Source organism: Pelobates fuscus, chromosome 11 (assembly GCF_036172605.1).
Source record: "Pelobates fuscus isolate aPelFus1 chromosome 11, aPelFus1.pri, whole genome shotgun sequence".
In the NCBI taxonomy this organism is placed as follows: Eukaryota; Metazoa; Chordata; class Amphibia; order Anura; family Pelobatidae; genus Pelobates; species Pelobates fuscus.
The window spans coordinates 98,198,891-98,223,062 of NC_086327.1; the positions used below are offsets into that span (position 1 = coordinate 98,198,891).

Consider the following 24,172-nt stretch of genomic DNA (forward strand, 5'->3'; position numbering starts at 1 on the left):
AATTTTATACATAGCACGGCACTCTTAGCTCATACAAGTGCACACAGACAAAATCTCCCTCCCTCGGCACTTACACCACTACAGCCAAATCTAACAACCACGCAACACCGGAGGAGCCACGACACTAACACAGGGTAACACACCATCGCTTACCACACCTAAAGCTAACAGAAGAGAAGCACGCGCTAAAACTTGTTCTACTATTGTAATGTAACTTGTTTAAAAAATTATAAAATGTGTGCAAACCTATGTGACAGAGGAACTAACCAATTTTCTATTCTACCATGTACAATGCATAACTCTTGTCGCTGATTGAAATGTAACCAAGCACATCTAAAATAAAGAATTAAAAAAAAAAAAGAATGTGATGCCATCAAATTCCCTGTTGGTGTAATGGTCCGTTGTCTCATTATTTTTGTTCGTATAGTCTATATAGCCAAGCTTTTACAAGTAGTGTGTAAACTAATATGCTAGTGTGCTGCCATCTTGTGGTTATTGTAAGCATGGCTGCTGTGCTGAACTGATATTAGAAGTCAAGTTCAACGTTCCTTTATGTTTAGAATTGCAGAGGTTAACACACATGTAACCTGTTTAACTGTGATTACTAAAACCGTAAAAAAAAAAACACTGCAAGCACTATAATTTATAAAAGCTTATTTTAATGTTTATGGGTGCAGACTCCCCCTTTAAATTTACAACAATGAGGATTCCACAGCACTCAGAGCTCACTCTTTCTTTCAGTTTTGGCCATCATATGAAAATGTTTCACCTTCTTTATTATCCATTAAAGGTATATTTATGGGCAGGCGGGATTTGGATATACCAAATTGCCAGTAAAATGAAACAAATTGGTGCCGCTAGAAGCTGTTGTACAATTTCAGATGCCTTAATGCTTTACCAGCCTTGGTGACTTCACTTTTGCTACTTCCCCAGCTTCAGATTATTGGACATTCTGGATTTTGGTTAATTCCTTATATGAGCTGAATTTTAAACTGGCTTTTTCTTAAATTTTTTATTTTTAATTTTTTTTTTAGATTCTAATGGCACTCTTTTTCGTTTTACTTTTACCCTCTACTCAAGGTATCCTGAATTAATTCATATATGTTTAAATGTATGATTGCAATCGTACATATAGAACAAAAGATGAATTAAATACACTGTGTGGTGGTTTGCCGAGTTATCTGTCTGGAGGCCATTTTAACCAAAAGACCTAGTGCCCAATTATTAGAGTTAACAAAGGTAAGTGCATGTTACAATTACTTAAAGGGACACTGTAACTGCTTCATCTCACTGAAATGATTTTAGTGTCTGGAGTCTCCTGGTGCTGTCCTTCCATTCGGTCCCCACCTGCCCATCTCCTCTGTGCGGGTTAGACTAATGAGGAGGCATTTAAACCCAAGCAACAATGGACGGCTGTGATTGGTTGAGAGTGTCAGATGACACCTTGTCAGCCTATCAGAGCACCCACTGCTGATATGAATTGGTACGGCTAGTAGGAAGTGTTTAATCTCTGTCTTAGTCATACCTCCAGTGGGAGCTGGGCTTTGTGAGGCCAGGGACCCTTGTATGTTTTAAAGTGTTCGAAAGTGATTTACCATGGAATGACAACTATGGCAATGCAGTGAGATGAAATGGTTAGAGACTGCAGTGTCCCTTTTTAAAGTTAAAATACAGTGCTAGCAGGTTTCCAAGCTATTCACATTGCCATACAAAACAGTAGCATCTGTGTCACAAAATGTTTTTTTGAAACTAAAATGTAGTGGTTTTTGGTGTTTGGAGTGTCCCTTTTACTTTATAAAAAAAAAAAAAAAATCCTTTGAATGAATACCCAAGCAAGTCCCAAACATTTGCACACAAATACATGTCAAGAGTTACGAAAATGTAAATAAATGATAAAAAAAAATCCCCTTTGCCTATGACTTGCACAGTTTCCCTACACACTTACTGTAAAGAGATGTCTAATATTTAAAATTCCTTTATTGCACTTTCTGTTTAATTTAGAATTTCATATTTCCTGCTTAGTTAATTACCTACTAGAGCATACTGAACCTCATTTGTGTGTAATTAAGGTTCACATTACAGAGCCAGATAAAAAAAAACACAATGTGCTTTAAAATCCCTTTTTTTTTTTTTTTTTTTCATGAAGGCAGTGTGAGTCACAGCCAAGGGATATGTAACATGAGCCATATAAACTGAAAGTGTTTTAACTCCTAAATGGTAGAGAATTGAGGCAGTGAGACTGCGAGGGCCTGCTCTGAACATCAAAATTGATTCATAAAACTAAAGTTGTTATGGTGCTTAGAGTATCACTAAAGTGATCCTGTAGGTTTAAAGGCATACTATAGTGCCAGGAGTACCAAGCTGTATTCCTGGCAATATACCTCCCTTTGCCAGCCCCCTTCCTCACCCCTTCCCCACTGCTTCCCCATAGAAAGTTTAATCAATGCTTTTCTATGGGTGAAATAGCTGATGCTTGATGTCCTCATGCAGAGCATGAGAATGTCCATTGTCAGCAGACCAAAAGTCCGGTAACATTCTGAATGCGCCTCAAGTGACTGTCTGGTAGACAGCCACTAGAGGCCGTCTTGGTGTTGCAATGTAAATATTGCAATCTCTCTAAAACTGCAGTGTTTTAAATTGCAGCACTAAGTGCAATAGGGACACTGTACCCAGACCACTTCAATGAGCTAAGGTGGTCTGGGTGCCTATAGTGTCCCTTTAACCCTACTATGTAAGACATTGCAATGTTTGTTGCTTTTTTGTAAACATGTTTGCAGAGTAATTACAATGTCTTTTATAGGAAACTGTAATTACTCTGCTGCTACTTTGTTGCTGTAATTACTGTGGTATACAAACATCACAGTGTAATTATTCTGCTATTTTGAAAGGAAATTGCTATTTGCTGCAGCAACTACTTAAGTCGCACATTTATTATACTTTGCACACTTTTTTGTGGTATAGGCTTTTAGATTTTGATTTTAAAGTGCTGCATGTGATATATATATACTTTTTGTTTTTCACGAAGCATCAATGCACTTTATTTATTTATTTTAATTAGAAAATAATATAACTGAAGTGCTGAATGACTGATTGATTATTCTGGTGGCCAGATATCTGTAGCAGTGAATAACCCTGCTGATATCTTATTGAGGTTAATATGAGCAGAGGCATATCTACTGAAAATAGAACCTATAGCAAGCATTGAAATTGTGCCCCTCGTGGCTCCTATCCAAACATACCCACCTTTTTGATAAAATACATAATAAAGGTGTGTGTGTGTATGTATGTATATGTGTTTATATATTCTCATGTATGGTCATTGTATTTGTAGCAACCTCCTGCTTGTTTTTTTTTTTTTTTTCAATGAAGGGGGGGGGCTATTATCCCTGGTGGTATATCGGGGGGGAGGTCATACTCTCTGGTGGTCCTGCAGGGTTTAAGTCTGCCTGGTGGTCCAGCAGGAAACATTGAGGTTTGCACCACTGCTGGTTGCAGGCATCCGTGATTGTGCCCTAACAATACGCCACTCTGTGAGACAGTGCAAGCTAGGAGCATCTGGTGGCTGCATTTGAACTCATTAGAGGGGAGATATTACTGAGGTCTGCACCTTCAGGAGGTGCAAACATCATGCTGCAAGCTGTGGTCCCTTCCATCAAGGAAGAGTAAAACAAGCTGCCCACTTACGACAGCATCATGTGGCGTCATCAGTAGATGCTGAACAAACGTTCTGGGCTGGCTTAAGTTACTTCTGAGCAAATTTTACTGCAAAGATACTCTTTTATTGCCTGAGAGCAGTCAGTTGATACTTCAGCCAAAGAATGAGCAGCATTATTGATATTTTGTTTTTTTCCTTTAATTTTTTTTGGTCTATATTCATCAAAAATATGATGACAGAGTTGTATATATGCACACAGGTCATTTTGCCCGGGAACTCTTTAATTGAGCAAATGGACTTTCTGAGGATACCCATACAATGAAGAATTCCAGCTGATGTATGTCAGAGTAAGTTCCCACTACACCATTTTGGATGTTGGAGGAAGCGCATCACAAGAAGTGTGGCTCCGCCATTTTGCATATGCCGTGATTCTGTGGGAAAGATGCACTATGGTCCACCATATTGGAGATGGCGGATTGTATATCCGGCACGGACCATATATGGAAGAGAGGGGAGGGATCTTGTACATATGTGCTGAGTTCCGATATAATTAAGAAGGGTATATAAACTTTTTAAACCGAACATTGCGACATTATTGCGACACTTGATGAAGACCCATTAAGATGTCGAAGCACGTTGTTTGAAAATTAATCAGATTTTACTTATATTTTGTTAAATAAACTACATGTTTATATCGAATTTGGTGCCTTTCCATTTGCACATGTTTGGAGAGAAGTCATCTGCTAGATCTTCAATTGGAAAATACCATCACCACTCCACAAGTTATTTTACCTGAACCAGTTTATACACGCTCAAAAAAATGTGAGTGGGTTGTGAATATATTATATTTTTAATATATTTCATATTTGTTATTCCTTGACTGTACTACTCTGTCAAGTATATTTATCCTTCACAGCCACTTGTGGAACCAAACCTTATTGGGGTATAAACAATGTTATTATTTACTATTAGAAACACATATGTATGTTTGCACTTTTGTAAAGATTGCATGTAGAGTGCGCCACCCACTGTTTTGAGTTTAATTGATATGCTTTCCTAAAGAAGTGGGTTTGTACTTTTGAAAGAACAGAGACTGGGTGAGAGTCTAATGAAGCAGGGAAAAGGAGTTTCACAAGGATGGTGCAGCCCTAGAGAAGTCTTTGAGGCGTACGTCAAAGGTTCGAGTAGGAACAGAGAATAGACACAGATCTTTGGTAGAGCATAGGGGCCTTGACAAGATATGCTTGTGTATCAGGGAGGATAAGTAGGTAGGAGCAGCGTTGTGCAGCGATTTTGTAAGCAATCACAAGAATTCTAAATTGATCCCTATATCTTATGGGAAGCCAGTGCAAGGACTGACAGAGACTGGTGGTATGTGAGGTGCGGGCAGAAGGGAAGATGATCCTCGCCATTGCATTCATTATGGACTGTAACGGGGATCAAGTAAGACCACTGAGAAGCGGATTGCAGTAGTCCAGGCGAGAGATGATGGCAGCATGGACCAGTACATTGGTAGTATCTGGCGTTCAAGCAATGTTTGAGATCGAAGCAGCAGGATTTGGCAAGTGATAGGGGTGAAGGAGATATTGGCATCGAAGAGAGCACCAAGGCAGCAAGCCTGCGAGGTAGAGCTAATGGTAGTGCCATTTACTTGGAGGGAGACAGACACAGGATTAGTAACACTTGAGGGAGATGAACAGGTCTGTTTTGGATAGGTAAAGTTGAAGAAAATGAGCAGCCATTCATTAAGAAATAGCAGAGACCGGAATCAAGAGGGATGGCAAGAGTTTAGGTTGGGAAAGATAGATTGATGTCCTCTGCACTGAAATGATATTGGAAGCTAGACTGTAAGCCCGTTTGAGCAGGGTCCTCTTCAACCTCTCGTTCCTGTAAGTTTTCTTGTAATTGTCCTATTTATAGTTAAATCCCCCCTCTCATAATACTGTACAGCGCTACGGAATCTGTTGGCGCTCTATAAATGGCGATGATGATAATAAAAGAGCTGATGAGTTTACCAAGGCAGGCAGCACAGATCGAAAACAGCAGGGGACTAAGGACCGAACCAGAGGAGAGGATAAGCAAGAAAAATAAACCCTGAAAGAGTCCTGGGAGAGGTAGGGGGAGAACCAGGAAAGTTCAGAGTCTCCTAGACAGAGGTTGCGGAGGTTGAGAAGAAGTTGTTGATGATCAACAGCGTCAAAAGCAGCAGAAAGGCTGCAGAGAATTAGGAGAGAATAGCGATCACTGGATTTAACCACAATTAAATCATTGGATACTCTGGTAATGGCAGTTTTGAGTGATGAACGCTGAATCAGGACCGCAGCAGAAAGAGCTGAGTGTCGGATTCAAGGATGTCCGTCAGTCTAGCGTACAAAACTCTCTCTCTCTCAAGGATCTTGGAGGCAAATTATAGTAGTGAGATAGGGCGTGAGTTTGGGTCAACATTAGGCTTTTTTTTTTTTTATAACTGGGATGATGTTCTTGATAGCTTAACCGTTTAATCCACACAATTTGTGAATTACAGTAAATATTGAACAAAATGTTTTTTTGTTTTTTTTTATATATATATTTATAAATTTAAATAGAGATCTATATTTTTTAATTAAACAAAATAAAATAAACTCACAGTTTCTGAATGGGGATGTCCCCAGCCAAGTTTGAAAATAAACCAATTAGCTGTTTTATCACTCAGTTGTTCGCATTTATCACAGTGTTTTAAACATTTCACTCTTCTTAGCAATCAATGATATCCATTTCAACAAGGGGGATTTCCACTGTTTAAAGCAACTCCATACACCTTTACTTTCAGTTTGTCTTGTGCATTTGCAACTTAATTTTTTTTTTTTTTGTCTTCTTTTCATTTCCTTTGCAGTTCGCATAATAGTAAAAAATCCAACAGCACCCTCACAAATTGTAAAGGTCATTCTAAATTTCCCCTGGGGGAGGAGGACCTAACACAGGAAATATGAGTACATTTCAAGACCCTTCAAACCTTGAATTTATTTAGTTCAAACAGTAGGAGTGAAAGGTTAAAAGACTATCTGTGTCACCAGTTTATGACGACAGTGTCAGTAAATTTGAATATTTACATTAATATTTATTTATAATGTGTTTATTCATTTTGGTCTTGATTTGTGATGTTTATATATTCTAAGAATTTTATAGAAAATATTTTGTGGTTGGCACATGGTAATAAAACAGTTCATCCACAATGACAGAATTGTTATATGGTGTAAACATTGCTAGCGAGGAATTTCCCTTCTACTCTGGCATTTGGAATTTTCTGCTGTTAACAGAAAGTATTAAGGCAAAAACAATATATTTTTTTCTCTCTTTTACAATGTTATCTAGTGGATGTTGTTTCCTGTAATGGGTTAGTGCTTCCTTATAAAATATATAAATATATCCTTTTTGTTTTGTTTTTGGTAGGTTGCGTTTTTTTGTTTTTTTTTTTTATCATTTTAATTACATGCCAGTTACCAAAATCTGATCTGAGCTGTATTCTGGAAAATGTGCACTAGTCATTTTTTTTTTTTTTTTTTTTTTTTTTTTTACAGGAAGGGCAGATGCATTCTGGCAGCCTGGGGCAAACCCAATTGCCAACAAACATACCCCCCTAAAAAAAATATGAAACTCTTTGTTGGAATGTGTACTGCCCAGCACTTATATGACTCACGTGTGTCCTTTGTGAACTATCTGTATATTCTGTTAGGCACCCTCTGTGATCATATCTGGAATTGCAAGTAAAGTCATTAAATTCCTTAAAATTGTCAGCTACTAAGACACACATCTCAGGGCACGATAGGGACAGACACCGGAGAGCTTTCCAAAGGGAGGGGGGGTGGAGAGGGGAGGACTGAAACAAAAGAGTAAAGTAGAAGGAGCAATGTGTTTCATGTCTATTCAGAGATGCACTCTCTCACATACTGCGCACCTTGCACCCCTCGCACCCACACTGCACCCCTTGCGTGCACACACAAATACTGCACCCTCACACACTGCACTCCTTTCACACACACTGTACCCAAACATATATGTATATATACTACAGAACCCCTCACACACATACGGCACCCCTAAACACATTACATGTCAGACATACACTAGATCCCTTACCCAACTCTGGATCATCTACACACATACACACACTTTATACCTACATACATTATGAATCCCCTATACACACACACACACACACACACACTAGATCTCCTATACACACTCTGGGTCCCTCAAACACACACTAGATCCCCTACACAAACACTGCACCACCTACACACACAACATTTCTGACATACACATTCTGGATCCCCTATGCATACACTAGATTCCTTGTAAGCAAACACATACTACATTCCCTAAAAAACACACACTACATTTTATATATATATATATGTGTGTGTGTGTGTGTGTGTATGTATATATATATATATATATACACACACACACTACAGCCTATATGCATACACACACACACTACAGCCCCTATACACATTATGCCCCTATACACACACTCTCTACTGCACCTAGACACATACATTACATTACACCACAAAAAACAACACGACTGAAACCAACCTATTAACACAATACCACACCACAATCCGCTCTCTCTACACACACGCAATCCCACAAGCAGGCTCCAAACAAATGCACAATATTCTTTCCTGACCCTTTTGTCTCCTATTATCCCATTTATGGAGACACCAGAGACATGTTTCAAGCAAACACAATGCAAGCATGTTGTTAAATTTGCTTGTGCTGTGCAGAACAAATACAGGGCCTTTTTCTCATGCTAGAGCTCTTCAGCAGAGCTCTGCGCATGGTCTGCCATGGAAGAGCATTGAACCAACATGCTCACTTAGAGATGGGGTGTGCTTGTCATTATTGATGACAAAACATATCCTATCTGTCCCTGCCCGCTTCGCAGTGGGCCGCTGTGATTAAACATTTTTTCCCCCAGTCCGGCACTGGTCTATGTACTTGTCTGTCTTTTACGGAGAACAGTGTACTAAGGAAACCGACTCACAAGAAATATCTATTTTACTGAAATGAGTGTGTTCTTAGATCTCAGCGAAAGCACTGGGAGGCTATTGTGCATGTGTGGCAAAAAGCATCTCCGTTCAGTGCCTCCACGCAGATCCAACCTAACACAATCGAACACACTGCCCCTCTTTCCATTCTAATACATTGCCCCCCCCCCCCTTCATCCAATCTAATACACTGCCCCTCCACTCTAATTGAATAGACTGCCCCCACGCCAATTTAATTCACTGCCCTCACTACCCCTAATTTAACACACTGCCCCCCACCACTCTAATGCACTGGTCCCCTCCCTCCCTTAAATAAATAAATACACTGCCCCCGTCCCCCAATTTAATACACTGGCCTCTTGACTTTCCCAAAATTAATACAGTGCCCCCTCCCTTCCTTAAATTAATACACTGCCAACCCACCCCAATTTAATACACTGGTCCCTCCTCCCTCAAGTTAATACACTGTCCCTTCCCTCTCTTAATATGCTGCCCATCTCTCCCCCCCCCCCTCCGCTCTAATATACTGGCCCCCTCCCTTCCCTAAATAAATATACTGCCCCCAAGCCCCTCTTGCTGTCTGTCCTCCAGCTTCAGCCCTGCTCAAGCAGCCTAGACGCTCCTCTGGCACTGCGAGCAGGAAAGAAGGGGGAGTGGCTGATCTGGTATGCTCAGCAGACACACCGCCCTCTTGTGGCCGGGAGAGCAAGAATCAGGAAATATTTTTCCTGTCTTGCGGCTGGTTGCAGCCACAGCTGAAAGTGGCCCCAGGGTAGGCGGGCCGCAAATATATTCATGCATGCCACGTATTTGACATGCTTATTGTAAATAATAATAAATAAATACATTCTGCATATGAGATTATATATATATATTTTATTATTTTTTTATGCAAAGTTAATACCTTTCAGAATAAACTGTATTTAATCTCTAATCAAATTTGAAGTTTTATATTAAAGTTGCCATGTTTTTGTTTATGCTGTCATGTTAACATGCTAATCATTTTTGAGGTATTCAAATATATTCTGTGGTTTATTGATAATTTTGCAAGATATGCAGTGACGTGCTTGATAATAAATATGACCTTGAATGAGAGACGGATTTGATGCACGTGTAACTGAAAGTAAAACCTAATCTGGAACCAAATAATAAGGATGACATTAAAGAATATTTGCCTAGCATTTCTTGGAAACTTTTCTTGTAACGTTAGAAGTTATAAAGTAGCATGTGTTTGTTTTGTTTAATGCATGTTCATAATCATTTGATCCTTGCATGACTAGGCAAGTAAAGGTGACTAAGCTCCTGCCAGTCTCTGGTATCTCCCTAAAAATATTTAACAAGGGACATAGTATGGTAACCACTTCTTGTTTCATTTGTTTATTTACATAACTAATCTTTACTATCTTGTGTATATCTTGTGACATCATGCAATGACATTTGTATTGAGTATGAACGCTCATATGATGCAGCAAAAATTGCAGTTCTGAGCCCAGAAAAGATAGTATCACCAGTCCCTGAAATGATAACAGCTGGTAGGTAGGGTCTCCTTCCTTGCGCCCCCAGCCAGCTGGTCTTGGTTTGCATCCTCTGCAGCTAATATAGAATTCTGGTAATGGGTTGGAGACTAGATAAGCTTCTGTTTGTGTTGGAGGGCTATGGGTAGATACTCTCTGGCACTTTCTTTCAGATGCTGCCTGTACGTGGAATAAAAAAATTAAGTAATAAATATTAATGAAAAGTTAGGCAACTTAGAATAATATGCAGTCCAGGGTGTACTTGACAACAGATGTTGTGGTAGTGATTCTGTTTGTGTACGTTTAATCTGCGCAAACAAACCATCATGGGAAATTTCTGAGCTTTTCTTTCACCTCTGACACGGAATGAGAGACAGATCGTTTTATTTGTTTATGTTCTATTGTCGTAACTTTTATGTGCAGACAATCATTTTTTTTTTTCTTTTTTTTTTTTCGTCTGTGGGCAGGTAGATTAGGTAAAAGCATAGTGTGCTGACCTTGTTTATCATTTCCATCAGCTTTTAGTAACACACTTTCAATTTCATCTTATCAGACACTAAGCATTCCCCTCTGTATTCCATCTCCGTGGTCAGACCAACTCTGACGTGCTATTCCATGCACACATGCATGTTACAATGTTATCACCATGTCTTGCATTCCAGGTGATCAGGCTGGTTTTGAGATCATGGCTTTAATGGGATAAGACTTAATGGATGTCTATCGCAGAGTCTGAGTGTGGTTTCTCGCATGTTTGAATTTGACGAGAATCATTTTTAGATGGTCTCATGTTTACACAAAAATGCATTCTGTTTACTTTGAGCTATAATAGTTATTTTATTATTTATATAGTGCCAGCAAATTAATAATAAAGTAGATCATGCTGGTAAAGCTATTTTATATTGAAGTGGTTATAGTGCCTGGAGTTTGTGCATGTCAACTGCTACAACACTAAGCGGTTTGCTTACCATTTGGTGGATATGCGAAGTCCCTAGCACCTGCCTCCAATGACAAATTGGCGGAGGCTAACTAAGCTCTGCGTCAATCTATCATAGGGTTAGCGGCAGTGATAGGCTGAGCACACTTAGCCAATCACTGACCCAATCCCTGGTATGACCTGATATGCTTTTGCGTTGCCCATTGGGTCATGGTCTTGGCAATTTACAAAAATGTGTGACTATATAAATGGCCTGTTAGATTATACTGTCCGTGTTTAAATGCTTTTCTCGTCCGCAAAATAATGAGTTCATCAGTTACTTTAACCTTCTTTACAGGAAATCGCAAAAAGGTTGCAACAACTGGAAGAGGAGGAGCTACAAAAGAAGAAACAAGACTGGTCACGGGGAGGTATGTAAGAGATTGTATCTAGGTCAATCATCACTCGTGAGGCCTGAAAGGAATTTAATAACCTATATGGTATTCAGGGGAGGGCTGGCAGCCTTTGGCCTGGGGGGCAAATCCAGTCAAGTGGCCCATTGCACCAAGAGGAGAGTAAAAACACCTTTCCCATGTGAGTGAAAGGGGGCGCGGGTGGAGCAGTCACCTAAACAGACACTCAATGACAAGCACACACACACACTTGCTGATTTGGCGCACACTAGAAAACACAAACTCACTGACAGGCACACGCACACACTCACTGACAGGCACACAGACACACTGTTACAGGCATACTGACTCAGGAGAGATATAGCTGGGTGTCATCAGCGTACAGGTGGTAGCGGAATCCAAAAGAGGTAATACGTTTGCCAAGAGAGGCAGTATAAAGAGAAAATAAAAGGGGACCAAGGACAGAGCCTTGGGGGACTCCAAACGAGACAGGACGAGGGGAGGAGGTATCATTAGAAAAAGAGACACTGAATGAGGGTTGGGAGAGATAAGAGGAAAACCACAAGAGGATAGAGTCACAGAGACCAAGCGATTGAAGAGTTTGAAGAAGGAGAGCATGATCAACGGTGTCAAAGGCCGCTGAGAGGTCAAGAAGAATTAGTATGGAGTAGTGGCCTTTGGATTTAGCTGCGATTAGGTCGTTAGTAACTTTGATAAGGGCAGTCTCTGTAGAGTGGAGAGGGTGGAAGCCAGATTGAAGGGGGTCAAGGAGAGAGTTGGAATTGAGTAAATGAGACACACGGGTAAAGACAAGTCTTTCCAGAAGCTTTGAGGAAAAAGGGAGCAGGGATATGGGACGGTAGTTAGAGGGGGTGGATGGGTCGAGGGATTTTTTTTTAGTATAGGTACTACAGTGGCATGTTTAAGGTCAGCAGGGACGATGTCAGAAGAGAGCGAGCAGTTGAAGATGTGTGTTAAAGAAGGCAAGAGACAAGTGGAGAGAGATCTGATAAGGTGAGATGGGACAGGATCGAGCGGGCAAGTGGTGGGGCGAGAGGAGCAAAGAAGAGCAGCCACCTCTTGGTCAGTAGCTGGGGAGAATGTCTGAAGGGTAGGAAAGGCATGATCTATGTGTGGTTGGGAAACAGAAAGGCAAGGAGGGGAGAATTCTTTCCTTAGCTGTTCAATCTTGTCAGTGAAGTAACAAGTTTGGGGGGTGGCCACAGCAGGGCGAAGAAGAGAATTAAAGGTGTCAAAGAGATGCCTGGGGTTGCGGGAACATGAACTAATGAGAGAGGAAAAATAGGACTGTTTGGCAAGGGCTGCACTGTATGAACACAATATGAATCTATAATGGAGAAAGTCACAGACATACTGGCACGCACACACACACACAGACATACTGACACACACATACACCCAAACATTACACTTTTAAAACCAATAGACAGTGGCTGAGTAAAGGGACAGGGCTGTAGTGGGGGGACAGGGGCTGTAGTGGAGGGTATAAACTGTAATTGGGGGGTTTAGGAAATGTAGGGGGGATAGGGGCTTAAGTAGGTTGATGGCTACAATTTGGGAAAGGGGTTGTGGTGTGGGTGATATGGGTTGCAATTGGGGGAAGAGGAGCTGTAGTGGGGATGTTATGGGGATGTAGTGGGAGGCATGGGGCTGAGAAAGGGGGCAGGAGCTGAGAGGGGTAAAAAAGGACCAGGGAAAGGGTGGGACAGAGCCTTACTAAGGGACCAGAGCCTGACTAAGGGACAGGGGATGGCTGTGGAGGGGGACAGGGATTGAGGAGGAGGGGGACAGGGGCTGAGGAGGAGGGGGACAGGGGCTGAGGAGGGGGGGCAGGGCTGAGGAGGAGGGGCGAGCTGAGGAGGGGGACAGGGGCTGAGGAGGGGGACAGGGGCTGAGGAGGGGGACAGGGGCTGAGGAGGGGGACAGGGGCTGAGGAGGGGGACAGGGGCTGAGGAGGTGGGCAGGGGCTGAGGAGGTGGGCAGGGGCTGAGGAGGTGGACAGGGGCTGAGGAGGTGGACAGGGGCTGAGGAGGTGGACAGGGGCTGAGGAGGTGGACAGGGGCTGAGGAGGTGGACAGGGGCTGAGGAGGTGGACAGGGGCTGAGGAGGTGGACAGGGGCTGAGGAGGTGGACAGGGGCTGAGGAGGGGGACAGGGGCTGAGGAGGGGGACAGGGGCTGAGGAGGGGGACAGGGGCTGAGGAGGGGGACAGGGGCTGAGGAGGGGGACAGGGGCTGAGGAGGGGGACAGGGGCTGAGGAGGGGGGCAGGGCTGAGGAGGGGGGAAGAGAGGGGGCAGGGCTGAGGAGGGGGGCAGGGCTGAGGAGGGGGGCAGGGCTGAGGAGGGGGGAAGAGAGGGGACAGGACTGAGGAGGGAACAGGGGCTGAGGAGGGAACAGGGGCTGAGGAGGGGGCAGGGGCTAAGGAAGGGGGAAGAGAGGGGGCAGGGCTGAGGAGGGGGGGAGGGGGAGGTAGGGCTGAGGAGGGGGAGGTAGGGCTGAGGAGGGGAATAAAAAGAAACTAAAGTGTATTTCCCCCTCCCTGAGTCTTACCTTAAGCCAGGGAGGGGTGGGCAGCAGGCAGCAACAGTCAGTGAAGTCTGGAGCCTGCAGTCAGTGGAGTCGGCCGGCCTCTCCTGGTGATGTCAGGAGGAGGGGGCGTGGCTTCCTCTGCTCTTCTCCCAGACTCCCCAGCGGTCCTGGGAGAAGAGCAGTGAAAGTCACGCCCCCTCCTCCTGACATCATCAGGAGAGGCCGGCCGACTCCACTGACTGCAGGCTACAGGAAGAGTGAGGTAAGTTGAAAAATCTGAGTTCTCAGCCAGAGGCAGGGGATTCAGATTTTCCTTTTTTTGCTGGATGTGGGCAGCCCTGGCCCCTGGGTTTAGGGCGGCCTGGGGGGCAATTGCCTCCCTGCCCCCCTTCCCAGCCCGCCCCTGATGGTATTTATACTACTAACCTATAATATTATATATACAAGCTCTGGTAGCAGAATACTTATCAAATCTATGAGTTCATAGAAAAATGGTTCGAGTGACTTGTAATCACTATTTTCTGACATCCTGCTATTTAGTTAATTAGTCCCCCCCTCCCCCTCCCCCTTATAAACCCAAAAATAAAGAGTTAAACGTACCAGTGCCAGGTGATGCTTCCAGCGCTGCCTTCCACGCCACATCTGGCATTAGTGGGTAGAATTTCAATGGACAGTTTGCCAGACTGAGAGCAGGTCCATGGGGAAAGTAGGGGATTTAAAAAAACAAGCAAGGCAGGGACGAGCGAGGGACTACTTAGAGGGTGGGAGTAGCAAGCTTCCCGTTGCAAACACGCTGCCTGAAAGGGAGAATTTCCTTACATCTGTCTCCAGTGCGCTATGCATGTTGACTACAGATATAAATTTTGCACAGAATTTACATTGGACTTAAACAGAGTTCCAGGATGAAAATTGCAACTAGGCCCCCAGCACAAAAGTGCAAATATCTCCGTATGTGCAGCATAACCAGCACACACAGACTCCTTGTCTTGTCAAAATAAATACAGGGTTCCTCTAAGATGCATCTAAGTGTTGAATTATCAAATATACTCAAGGATGGCTTACCAGCAAGTAAGATCTTTAGGTGAGGAGTCAAGGTCATGTGTACCTATTTAGCAAAGATATAATAAAAAGGCAACAACCGTTCGTATCTCCCCATCTACAAATGAAGTGCATGGAATCTTATTATGGTAAGCATTAAAGGACCACTCTAGGCACCCAGACCACTTCAGCTTAATGAAGTGGTCTGGGTGCCAGGTCCAGCTAGGGTTAACCCATTTTTTTTATAAACATAGCAGTTTCAGAGAAACTGCTATGTTTATTAATGGGTTAAGCCTTCCCCCAAATCCTCTAGTGGCTGTCTCATTGACAGCCGCTAGAGGCGCTTGCGTGATTCTCACTGTGAAAATCACAGTGAGAGCACGCAAGCGTTTTTTTCTATCTACATTGTCGTGACAATATTTCAGAGAATGCTCTGTTGACCTGTTCATCATCAACAATCCCCATCAACTACATATGTTGGAAGTAATTGTCATATGAAGAGATGTATAAGTCAAACCATAAACAATAAGAGTAGGCTCAAACCCAATGGCTTGTGGTATTGTTAATGCCCAGTTGGATCCCAAACCAGGTTTAGCTTACCATTCTAATAAGAACCTATTCCATTTGTATATCAGACTCACCCCTTCCACAAGGGAATTCTAGTCTTGAAATTTCAGGAAGGTCCCTTGGGCATGACCGGTACAGTGATCACTTCAACATGTTCTGGCATTTTCTGTTTCAAGTGACTTTAGAAGATGATTCGTCATTCTTTATGGTTTTGCTAATGTTATGTTAACATAGATTAACTTTTATAATTATACAGGAATACAGTACAAGCACAAGTAACACTTTGCATTTTGACTATTTGTTGTTGTCGCAGTTGATATTTATGTATGCTCTCACATGTTCATGCATCGGATTATGTTTAACGTCACATGCATGCCCTTTCATGTACTTTTCAAGCTTTCTTGGAAAATTGTCTGCATTTGATTGTCTTCAAAAGTAAATTTCTTCCCCTTTTGTGTTTGAGTTGTAGATACTGTTTGTGCAAGGCTTACTAACAATAGCTTTGTGTTTGCATGTCTAAAAAGAACACAGTGATCTCCAGAACCAACCGCAATACGTGAATCCTTTGGCGAATGAAGAAGAGGAAGAGTTTCTCTTCCGAAGCGATAGTAAAAAAAGTATAAGTACACCAGATTACAGACGCACACAGTGGAGTTCTGAGCGAGATCATAGCTTGAAACATTCTGAGGAACAACTCGTCAGAATGAATTCTGCTCACAAGGCCAGTGCCAACAGAGTGTCCTTTGGCCAAATCCATTATGAGAGTAACAGTTCTAAAAATGGTAAAACTGATGTTTGGAAAGAACCCAGTCGTAGAGAACTGGTGCAGGTTCCTTACCGTAATCCTAGAAACTCCCTGGAGACAAGCCCATCAAGTCCCATCTGCTCGGAGGTAAAACTTGGCCACGATAGAGAGTTAAGTCGGAAGGAGGAGAAGATTAGGGTGCCACGTGAAAAACACTGTAAACATTATTCTGAGAAGTGCAGGCGGTCTAGCTCGGATAGTGATGACTGTACTGATCAATGTGTCAGGGACAAGAGAAGTCGGCATTCACAGTGGCATCAAAGTAGAGACCATCGTCCTCATCGATCATTGAATAACCCTCCCTCTAGGATTCCAAGTCACATTTTGAGATCAGGTACTTAAACTGTCTGCAGTAAATTTCAAATTAGCTTGATGTGACATTCATAATGGCTTTTTTTTTTTTTTTTTAATAAAAAATAATATATATATGCATTTGAGGTCTACACAAACATTTTGATAAATACATATCCAGTATAAATACATGCTGAATTTTGAGAATATTGTCCCTTTACCTGTTCAAAGAGGTTGCCATGACATATAATATATTCTTGGTTGTTTTTCTTACTAGATCTATTGAAATGTCTAGTGCCAGAAAGTATTTCTATAAACAGTGATGACTGTCAAAGGATATAGCCACTGAACACCTAGATCTGCAAAGTCACCTGCTTCTAAACTGCTTGCATGCAAATAAATAGCTGCACTCACACCTGTTTGGAATGTAAAGATGGCGTCCTCTGTGTTTGACCAGTTTTGTTGTCAAAATTACAACCTGTACAAATGTTGTCCTTGTGCTTAAGTCTTTAAAATATTGTGTCCTACACACTGTGGAAAAAAATTGTTAGCCACAGAATGCCCCCCGTAACATCTGTCTTTATTATTTTTGAAGAAGGAAGGAAATAATTGTATTTAAGCATCTTATCGATTGGTATCATCTCTTGTGCTCCACTTCTTTCATGATCTGTGGCTTTATATAGCACATTGACAAGTCTGACAGTCTTTGTTGGCAGAGCATTAAGCAAACACGCAACATTAAATGTCCGTTAACATTCCGATATTGCTATCCGGAAGTTAAAGGACCACTATAGGCACCCAGACCACTTCAGCTTAATGAAGTGGTCTGGGTGCCAGGTCCAGCTAGGTTTAACCCTTTTTGCTGTAAACATAGCAGTTTCAGTGAAACTGCTATGTTTACCTATGGGTTAATCCAGCCTCTAGTGGCTGTCTCATTGACAGCCGCTAGAGGCGCTTCCGTGCTTCTCACTGTGATTTTTCACAGTGAGAAGATGCCAGCGTCCATAGGAAAGCATTGAGAATGCTTTCCTATAAGACTGGCTGAATGTGCACGTTGCTCTTGCTGCGCATGCGCATTCAGCCAGGGACGTCAGAAGATGGAGGAGAATCCCGGCGCCGAGGGAGCCCGGCGCTGGAAAAAAAGGTAAGGGATTAACCCCTTCCTCCCCCTTCAGCGCCACGGGAGTGGGACCCTGAGGGTGGGGGCACCCTCAGGGCACTATAGTGCCAGGAAAAAGAGTGTGTTTTCCTGGCACTATAGTGGTCCTTTAAGCCCATAATGTTAAACAGATCATACAATTACAAAATAACTGGAACTAGCAAATTACGAAGAAAAGAAGAAGAAAAAATACATATAAACAGAAATAAAATCACTGTATTATGGAGGAAAAGCTAATACATAATTGTTTGCTTAAAAACAACAACCAAGAGCTATTCTTGCTACTATGTTGGCATGTCCCATTGGCGCTGTTAGATGATTTTATATAAGAGGATCCATGTTTACTTAAATACTTTACTTGTATTAATGATGATCATCCTGGTTATTACACAGGGATATTTAAAGTTATAGAACTGTAGAGCTGGTCCTTGTTTCTTATATGCATTACTTGTTGGACATTTCTAGTAGGTTAAAGATATGAATTTTCACAGATGGTGATTTACTCAGTCATACCTTATAGTAGGCCTGATTGACTATGGCATTCTGTGACCTATAATGGGTTATGGGAATTGTAGTACCTAAATATGAATGCCACGGGTTATAAAACTGGTGTGTCTCTTGAAAATTTTAACGCATTCTCTCTCTCTATCTTGCTCTCTCTTTGGAAAGATGAAGAACCCAAACCAAGCTTTGATATCGATCCATTAGATTGGAAAATGGCAGAATTACATGTTCGAAATTCAGATCAACTTATACAAGATGAAGAACTAGCCCGACAGTTGCAGGAAGAAGAGGAGAAGCGCTTAGTGAGTAATCCGTGCTGGACCTGCAACTCCAACTCCATCGATATTAAAATTTAATAAAGGTGCCACACAATCAGAACAAGTGTTAATGTTAAAGGCAATATAGCGTATAAGGTGGGAAGGCATTAAAGGCACACTATAGTCGCCAGAACAACTACAGTTTAATGGCCACTGGAGGTGCTTCCAGGGGCAGTGCTGCACAGTAAGCATGGAGACGCTAAATTTTCCACATAGAGATGCATTGATTCAAGGTGCTGATTGACCAAAACAGTGTTTGGCCTTGCCCCCATCCCGCCTCTTTGCCGATTTCAGCCAATCCAATGCTTTCCCTTTGGGAAAACATTAATTTGGCTAAAATTTGTAGATTCTGATGATGTCAACAAGGAGGCACATGGGGAGGGGAGGGCGGGACCAGCGCAGGCACACGGAGCTGAAAATGAGGTGAGTTTTAACCCATTCTAAAGGAACTAAAGAGGGCAAGCCACCTACCTCGATGGTGGTTTTAACACTTTAGAGTCAGGAACATGTGTTTGTGTTCCCAACCCTATAGTGTTCCTTTAATAAGTGTGAGATGGCAGCACGTTTTACGTCCCTCACATTATCTTTGCTATGTTTTGCCCAAGCCTATGACACTGGTAAAGTTTACTCACTCTCTTATTTTTTTGCAGGCAAAATTGAAGCACAGGGAAAATCCCGAAGACTTCCGGGCTGCACAGGTTGCGCAAGATGAGGTAAAAATTATTTGTGTTCCTAAGTGGAGGTGTAACTTTTTAAAACTTTTTTTTTTTTTTTAATAATAATTAATAATAAAAAAACAACATAATGAAATGCTTGCATGTTTTCATTGAGGCATATCTATTAAACAGAAATTTATTTGTTTTGTATTTTGTGTAATTTATTTTTTTTTGTACTTTGGAGAGGCCTACCATTGCAGATTAAGTTTTTACCACATCACTTCCCTCGGTCATGGAAGGAAATCCATATCAAATAAAAGTTGAACATTTTTGAGTTTGTGTTTTTCTTGGGTGGTCTTCTAGAAATAACCTTCTCTTTACCATAAAGCAAAGTCTTAAAAATATGTATTTTTTATTTTTTTAATTCCATATTACTCATTATTTCCGAATACTTCTTCATTTAATTAGTTACCATTCCTCATCAATTTATTTTTAATTTTAAAAGTTCATTTGTATGAAAAACCTGTTGCAAGTTTGATGTTTTTGGGCTTCATTTCCTAGGAGATTGCCAAGTACATTCAACAACAGGAGCTGAAAGCTCACAGGCGATCCGAAGACCTTGAACTTCGAGAGAGTGACGATGACGGTAGTATTTGTAGCTTTTCTGAAAGGAGGAACCTGGGAATTAAGGTAAATCGCTCAAGAATCCACATTTTCAGTCCTCTCTTTAAAGTTTATGTAGCTTTATATATTTATTTTAAAAACACTTTTTATTAAGATGTTGTGCAACATTACAATTGATTACAACTCGTATAGTAAGCTATCAGAGAAGGCCATCAAAGATCTCACATTTTACGTTTCATTCAGATAAGCAACATTCTTATGAAAGTACATTAATGAAATTACATGCCTAATTAACAAACAAAACAAAAAATACAAAACCCCATAGCTGTGTCCCATCTTCCCGTATGTAGGTTTATTTTAATGCATTTATGACAGTGAATCTATGAAGAAAATAACCTTAGTTACATATTAGTAAAGCAAATTGCTGGAGTTCAATACTGGTAATATACCCTTTAATTGGAACTCATATCTGTTTCATGGTCTGTCTGTAATAAGATATCTGAGGTTTTTTAATTACTTTGCTACTTCAATTGGTTCTCAACAGGATTGCAAAATTCCATACTTCAATCGCTTGCATTGTGTCAACTTTCTTTTTATTAGTGTTTCTTTAACGTATGTTTCTTTAACGTATTTGACAAGTCTGGCTATTCAAAGTGAACAAAGCTTCAGGAGTCTGTTCATGTTGAGTAACAAAGTGAGAAGGGTAGCCTAATAGAAAAGACATTTACACACAAAAAAAGGAAGCAAACTTGGGTGGATAGCTAGGTTTAAAAGAGAACGTGAAAGGAGAGACATTAAAAAATAAAAACAATGAGACCAGTTAATGGATATTTCACAAACCGTATAAGCAGAACATTTGACAAGTGTTAATTTTTTTGGGGGGGGGGTGAAGGAGAATTGCAACGAATGTGCGCACTAATAATGATGCATGTTATTGTGATTAAATAATTGCTATGGTAGCAGCACTACTGTAGGCTTCAGTGTGTCGTTTTTCTTGCAACTGCTCACAGTGCCAACGGAAGTTCGTCCAGCATCGGTCACTTCCTTTTTCTAATGACTGTGTCTCTGTATACTCAGCTTGGGCTCTCTGTTAGCATTGTGACAGCTGTTTGCCAGAAACCTATCTAAACACACTGCGGACACGCACTCCGTGCTTAGTTACTGTTCTCCAGAAAACATGTTTGTGATTGTTATTCTGTATTTATTTAAACCATGATCTGTTATTTGGCCTTTATTATTTTTTTGTTTCCGACAGGTGTACTTTTTATTTATTTTTTGGTCAATATAGCTATATTAAGCTGCTCTTTTTTTTTTTTTTTTTTTTTTCTTCTTCTACCTAGTTAGATATGTTATTCCGCTCAAGCATTTTCAGGACCTGTAGTACATTTTGCTAACCCTGTCTAGTTTTTCTATCTTTCGAAGTAGAAAATAAGATGAGCCATGTTTCATAGGTCTAAACTTAATGAGACTCAAAGGTCCCTGTCATATCAAGATAGGTGTCCTGAAATTCTGCGTTTGCTAAGATATGTCATTTTCTGCTCAGGGCTGTCAGGCAAGAGAATGTATGCAGGGCAGCCAGCAGTTGGAGAACCTTGTTCCATTTCAGAAATTGTTCAAAGTAACTTGATATCGTCAATAAATACTTAACGTCACCGTGTATTTTGTATAAGTGAATCTGCAGGGAAGTAACAGAACCTGTAATCTAAAGTAACACTCACCATGGTACACATTCAGCACCCAGGTAACAGAGTTCAGAATCCAAGCTAAGGGATTCGGTATAGACACCTTGTTAATTGTAGCGTAAATGCTTAAAATCACTCAGAATTATTTTATAGTACATGTGCTTGAGATCACTCCGTATAGCTTTTTTAGTTTATACGTTTGAGATGATTTTCGTATACATGTTTGAGATCACTCTATTGGTATATATGTTTGAGTTCACTCTGTATATTGTAAACTGTTTAAATTCCGCTACAGCTATGCCAATCCCACATTATCCCTATAACATTTTCAAGCAATAAATCTCAATTATACCAGAATTTCCTCAACAAGGACCCTTGCTGTTACTACATTCTATGGATATATTAAGCATTGTATATGTGACTGACTGGTTTTAGGGAGGGTATGCCTTCTTTCATAGAATCTATAAGGCTCTTCTTACTCTCTGGAGTAATTTAAATATAATTGAGATTTCTCTTTCTACTTTGTTAAAGTAAAATTGCAACTTTATTCTCTGCTGCCATCCCAGTCTTTCTTTCCCCCCCCCGGCCTCTCTAACCTGTCCAACACTTGATGATGACCCAGGACCTACTGCTACGTATAATTTTTGTGTCCTGCCGGGTCTTCATCTACAGCCCCACCATCTTGGTTAATGCATTGATTAAAACTTCAACTTTTGTCAACCTGCAGTTTCTATATAGAAAAAAAGTAGTCCCTGCTTCATAAAACAACGTAATTTCGGAGGGTGGCAAGACAGTGAGCTACTCGGGGACACTTTGGAGCATTACAAATTAAAGCTGCTCTGTCAATTTTAACATTATCTTTAAAGTATCATTATTGATTGACAGTTGACCCTTAAAACTGAGACTGTTGAATGATCGCCACTGGGCAAATGCATAGTAGCCTTTGTTTTTCTCTTTAAACTGAAAAACATTTGAGAAATATAAGTTCTTTATTTTAGATATTGATTCTTTGGATAAGCACACTATATAGGAATTATTAAATACATTGGTTACATTAAAGAACCTCTGTATTATAGAAACATAGAATGTGACGGCAGATGAGAACCATTCAGCCCATCTAGTCTGACAAATTTTTTAAATACTTTAATTTGTCCCTGGACTTATCTTATAGTTAGGATAGCCTTATGCATATCCCACGCATGCTTAATTGTGCTGATGGGGGGGGTGGTAGTGATATTTAGATGTACCAGGCTTGCATTAATTTTTTGCTTTGTTTAATGAACCCTACTTTTGGGGTAATAAAGGTATATTAGAAAATGGGGAAATAAAAACTAGCCACAATATCATGTTTATTTTCATTTAAAAAAAAAAAATGCTTTGTAATGGTTATTATGAAGTTATTTGAAATTTAATCCTTTACTAAAAAAAAGATAGTGTACGAATACTTTGATAGACACAACTGTTGATAACATCAGGGGTCAAGTCCTGGAGAAAAAAGTGTGGGAACTCACCCATGAGTGAGTGCAGGGTGTGTATAATGAATGCAGTGTGTGTGTGTGCTGGAAGATGTGCGTGCGTGCGTGCGTGTGTGCTGGATGATGTGGGTGTGTGTGTGTGTGCTGGATGATGTGTGTGTGCGCTGGATGATGTGTGTGTGTGTGTGTGCTGGATGATGTGTGTGTGTGTGTGTGCTGGATGATGTGTGTGTGTGTGTGTGTGTGTGTGCGCTGGATGATCTGTGTGTGTGTGTGCTGGATGATCTGTGTGTGTGTGTGTGTGCGCTGAAGGATGTGTGTGTGTGTGTGTGCTGGATGATGTGTGTGCAGTGGCGTACACACGATCCATGGGGCCCCGGTGCGAAAATTGATCTGTGGACCCCCCCCACACGCTTACTCTGCACGGGCCTGGGCCGCAACACATGGTGCGACCCCTGTGATGTAAGCCAGTGCATGCAGATACACATAGACTTAAAGGACCACTATAGGCACTCTGATCACTTCAGCTCAATGAAGTGGTCTGGGTGCCAGTTCCCTCTAGTTTTAACCCTGCAGCTGAAAACATAGCAGTTTCAGAGAAACTGCTATGTTTCACTAAGGGTTAATCCAGCCTCTAGTAGCTGTCTCACTGACAGCCGCTAGAGGAGCTTCCGCGATTCTCACTGTGAAAAATCACAGTGAGAAGACGCTGGACGTCCATAGGAAAGCATTGAGTAATGCTTTCCTATGGGCAGTTTCAATGCGTTCCCGGCTTCGCTGCGCATGCGGAGCTGAGAGGCGGATCAGGGCGGAGAGATCCCCAGCGCAAAGGGAGCCCGGCGCTGGAGAAAGGTAAGTGCTGAAGGGGTTTTTACCACACACACACACTCTTACGAACAGACACATACACACTAGCTAACAGACACACACATTTACTGACAGACACACTTAGTGACAGACATACATACACTCTCAC

At 41.4% G+C, this 24,172-nt stretch overlaps 1 protein-coding gene across 1 annotated transcript in view; it reads left to right on the plus strand.

Moving 5' to 3' along the window:
- Positions 1-24,172, plus strand: part of LOC134577381 (trichohyalin-like) — a 97,227-nt gene that overhangs the window by 60,325 nt on the left and 12,730 nt on the right. Inside the window, exons 6-10 of the mRNA XM_063436094.1 lie at positions 11,474-11,546; positions 16,208-16,822; positions 18,608-18,744; positions 19,410-19,472; positions 19,977-20,105. Of these exons, the coding sequence (XP_063292164.1) occupies positions 11,474-11,546; positions 16,208-16,822; positions 18,608-18,744; positions 19,410-19,472; positions 19,977-20,105 (1,017 nt within the window). The remainder of the gene's footprint in view (positions 1-11,473; positions 11,547-16,207; positions 16,823-18,607; positions 18,745-19,409; positions 19,473-19,976; positions 20,106-24,172) is intronic.